At 37.7% G+C, this 3,691-nt stretch overlaps 1 protein-coding gene across 1 annotated transcript in view; it reads left to right on the plus strand.

The window, feature by feature from the left end:
- The window catches only part of LOC104080165 (polypeptide N-acetylgalactosaminyltransferase 9), a 16,363-nt gene extending 15,377 nt beyond the window's left edge, over positions 1-986 (plus strand). The window contains exon 5 of the mRNA XM_009582462.1: positions 705-986. Coding sequence (XP_009580757.1) covers positions 705-851 — 147 coding nt within the window. The 3' untranslated portion in view covers positions 852-986. The remainder of the gene's footprint in view (positions 1-704) is intronic.
- Positions 987-3,691: the final 2,705 nt, after the last annotated feature.

The following is a 3,691-nucleotide window of genomic DNA, read 5'->3' on the forward strand; positions in this document are numbered from 1 at the left end:
TCTAGAGGATATTTAATGAAAAGCAAGGTGGTCTTTAGAGGACTATTCTAGGAATCCCCCCTTATGCCTTCTAGAAATAGTCAGATATGTTTTCCATAGGTCATATGCTATCCAGGAATTTTCTTCTATTATTACTGGGAATTTTGGGTTATGTTTTCTAGGAATTCTTAGTTATCTATCCTTTCTTGGAGTATTCTCAATTTCTGTAGTGACTGTCAAGAACATACTTATTTTTCTTTTTTTTTTTTAAGGTCTAGGAATTTTTGTTTCTAGAACTTTTCTAGGATTTTTCCAGCATCTTTCTAGGAACTTTTAGATCTAGAGCTTTCAAATAATTTTTAGGACTTCCAAAGGTATTCTTACAGTTTCTGGGATTTCCTATATCTTGGGGTCCGCAGGGATTCTCTGGTGCTTTTTAGAGATTTTTCTAGTGATTTCTGGGGCATTTTCTAGCAATTCCTAAATCTAGAATTATCAAGGAATTGTTTTGGTGCTTTGAATGGATATCTAACTTCTCCTAGGAATTTCTAGCACTTTCTAGGGACTTTTATCACTTGATATATACAGAACTTTCCAGGCATTTTATAGTGCTTTCTAGGGATTTACAGATCCTAACACTATTTTTCTTCTAGTCTTTTCACCTTTTCTATTCCTTCTTCTAATCCTTCTTTTCTTTTTTTTTTTTTGTTTTTTCTTTTTCTCAGAATGGTCCAATCGTCAGCAGAGACACTGGCCGTTGTCTAGAAGTGGAAATGTCAAAGGATGCAAATTTTGGGCTCAGATTAGTCGTACAAAGGTGCTCGGGGCAAAAATGGATGATTAGAAACTGGATAAAACATGGCCGACATTGACTGCTGGGCCTGAGAAGCTGCCTCTCCTGCCGCTGTCCATTGCTCAGTGTGCCATATCTTGCAAGGCATTTGTCTTAAAGCAAATTAGTTTGAACAGGACTTAGCTCTCAAGAGTCCTCCACAGTTGGGCATTCAAAGGCAAAAAAGAAGAATAAGAAAAAGAAACGTAGACACATACATGCCCTATTTTGACTCTTCCTTGCTCCAGTAGATGACCTGAGAAGCTTAACAAGAGTTTTTTGTTGATTTGGAAATCTTGTGGAGATCAGAACACAACAGAAAAGTGGGTTCCTTAAGCTCTCCTAGAGGAATTAATAGACGGATGTTTCTATGATGAGTTGAAAGGAGAGATCTCAATACTGCCTCATAAAGAGAGTTCTCTGATGGGTAGCTTTTTAGCTTTAAGTTATTGACTGGTGCACAACTCCTATGGTGAATAATCATGTGCCTTTTTTATTGTACTTCATATAAAAGGGGACTGGAAAAATCCTACCTTTTCAGCATGTCTGGTTCATTGTACTAAACAAGATCTGTAAATAACTCTGGAGATATAATATAATATATGATAAATTTCAAGGTTGATTGTTTAGGAGTCTCTATTTCTAGAAAGAGACTGTTCCGCAAATGTTTACAGGTGGTTCTCAACCTTCAAGCTGCTGAAAAGCAGCATTTTAGAAACCTCTTCTAGTTAGACACAGGTAAATGTTGAATAGGTAAAATAGCCACATGCTCCATTATTGCCACATTTTACATTTCTTGACTGTAAAGGCATCACAATATAGCACTTGCATATTTAACTTTTTCGAGGCAGTAGATGTCCTAGTAGATGGATGAAGTTCTAGAGGTCTCAGCTGGCCCACAAGCCCTGAGTACGTAAGTGCAAGGCTCCCATCCTGCAGTGCTGTACATGCAGGTGCGCTGTTGTGTTGTTCCAGAAACTGCCTGCAAGCTGGATACTCATTACTTCTGAAAATAAGTTGACTGAGTTAGGTGCCATCTGTGGAATTTAACAACTTGAATCTTCCATTTTGTTACCCACCCTGTGAAAATGTCAAATGTGAGCAAATATGCTTTGTGAGCACTGTCTAAACAAATTTCCTGAACAAACCAAGAAAGTCTTTTCAGTATTTGAAAAACAAAAACCTAGTGATAAGAGGGCAAATTAGAGCAAGAAAGAATTAGGCAGTATGTGTAAGTACTGGTACTCTGAAATATAAATATTTTTACTGTAGTTGACCTGTTGACAGCATCTCGGTGAACCTGAATTTAATAATGTATCCAGTGGTTCATGCAGTATCTGTGCACAGGTAGCCAGGGCAATGACAAGGCCGTATCCAAAAGGCTGTCAAAGTTGATGACCACTGTCAACGTCAGCAGGCTTTGGATGTGGGTCCGTGGCAGACAGCTTTTCATTACAGAATATTCAGTCATACTGAAGGAGAGACAGAGATGGTATCTGTTAACTTCACTGTTTAATACTTTACAGTAATTTTAAAAAAAGTTTTGTTTTGTTTTACTGAGCCAGGAAAATAGGTAATTGCAGACACTGCGGTATCATGAATCTTGGTGATCTATTTCTTGAAGAGCTTTTGCCATTCCTATTTCAAGGCATGCTGAACAAAATGAAATGGAAACAAAGTTAATTTTTCAGGGGCATGATATGTAATAAAACATTTACTTTTAACATGCAAAATCCATCAGTTCTTGTCAACTCACGGTTGGTATGCAAAGAGCGTATCACTATATTTTACCCCAATTTTGTTTTTGAAACAGAGTGTGCAACATGTAATACAAAGCCAATTCTCCTGGAGTGTATTTGTGGCTAAGAGCTGACCTTTATTGATGTCATGTGGATCAGGTTATGCATGAATATATACAAAAGAATAATTCTGGGTGAGATTCTAAATATAAAAATGCTTAAAATTCCGTGGTTGTGGTTAGTTGAACATGACCTCTTGAACAGTGTAATAAGACTTGCAGGGAGAGGTAGCATCTTTAATAAGCCAAGCAATACAGTAAAAAAGCTCAGTATTCAAGCCTTCCTGCAGGTCTTAAACAGGTAGGAAGCTTCAGGATAAATATAGATTGGGAAGAGTTGCCCTGCATTTAACCTCCTTATGTTAACCTATTAGACAACTTAAAAGGATAGCTACCATCTATGGAGCAGGTGTTGAACGCTTTGTATAGGAGCTCTATTTGTAAGTGAGTTTTCATCTTCTCTCCAGATACAATTTAAAACCGAGAAATTGTATGAAAGCTGTATTCTTCTTTTGTTTACCCTGGTGGAGTTTTACTCCTTGGAATATTTGGCCGAGGGAGGTGAGAATGCAAAAGAAGGGAAAGACCGTTTTACCAGGTGAGCTTTTTGGGGAGTAAAGTCACAGGTCATTCACACCGTTTGTAGTCTTTCCAATTAATAAGTGCTAACTGTTTTATTTGAAAATAGCTGGAAGTTGAAAGTAATTATATATCAGTGACTACTAAATGCCTAACTATTAGAGTTACTGTACTCAACAGAAGCAAATATGCCACGTGCTTTTTTTTTTTAATTGCCTTCCCCCCCCACCCTTGTCTTGAATTGCCAATCTGTACTTGACCCTTGGTTAGCAATGGGGCAGCAAGCCTTTCAAATCCTGGGTAAATGAAAAAGGAAGGCTGAATATTTGGAGGAATATCAGGTTTTAAATTTACTATCCTAAAAAGAGTGTTGCATTTGCGGTTTAAGAGCTTTGAAGCTGAGAAGCCCAGATAGATCTGCATTTACTGCAGAGATTTCAAGCAGGCATGACAACCTTTCACTATGACACCACCGTAATGGGTGTGAATTGGTTGTCCTCAGA

Source organism: Fulmarus glacialis, unplaced genomic scaffold (assembly GCF_000690835.1).
Source record: "Fulmarus glacialis isolate BGI_N327 unplaced genomic scaffold, ASM69083v1 scaffold16827, whole genome shotgun sequence".
Taxonomy (NCBI): domain Eukaryota; kingdom Metazoa; phylum Chordata; class Aves; order Procellariiformes; family Procellariidae; genus Fulmarus; species Fulmarus glacialis.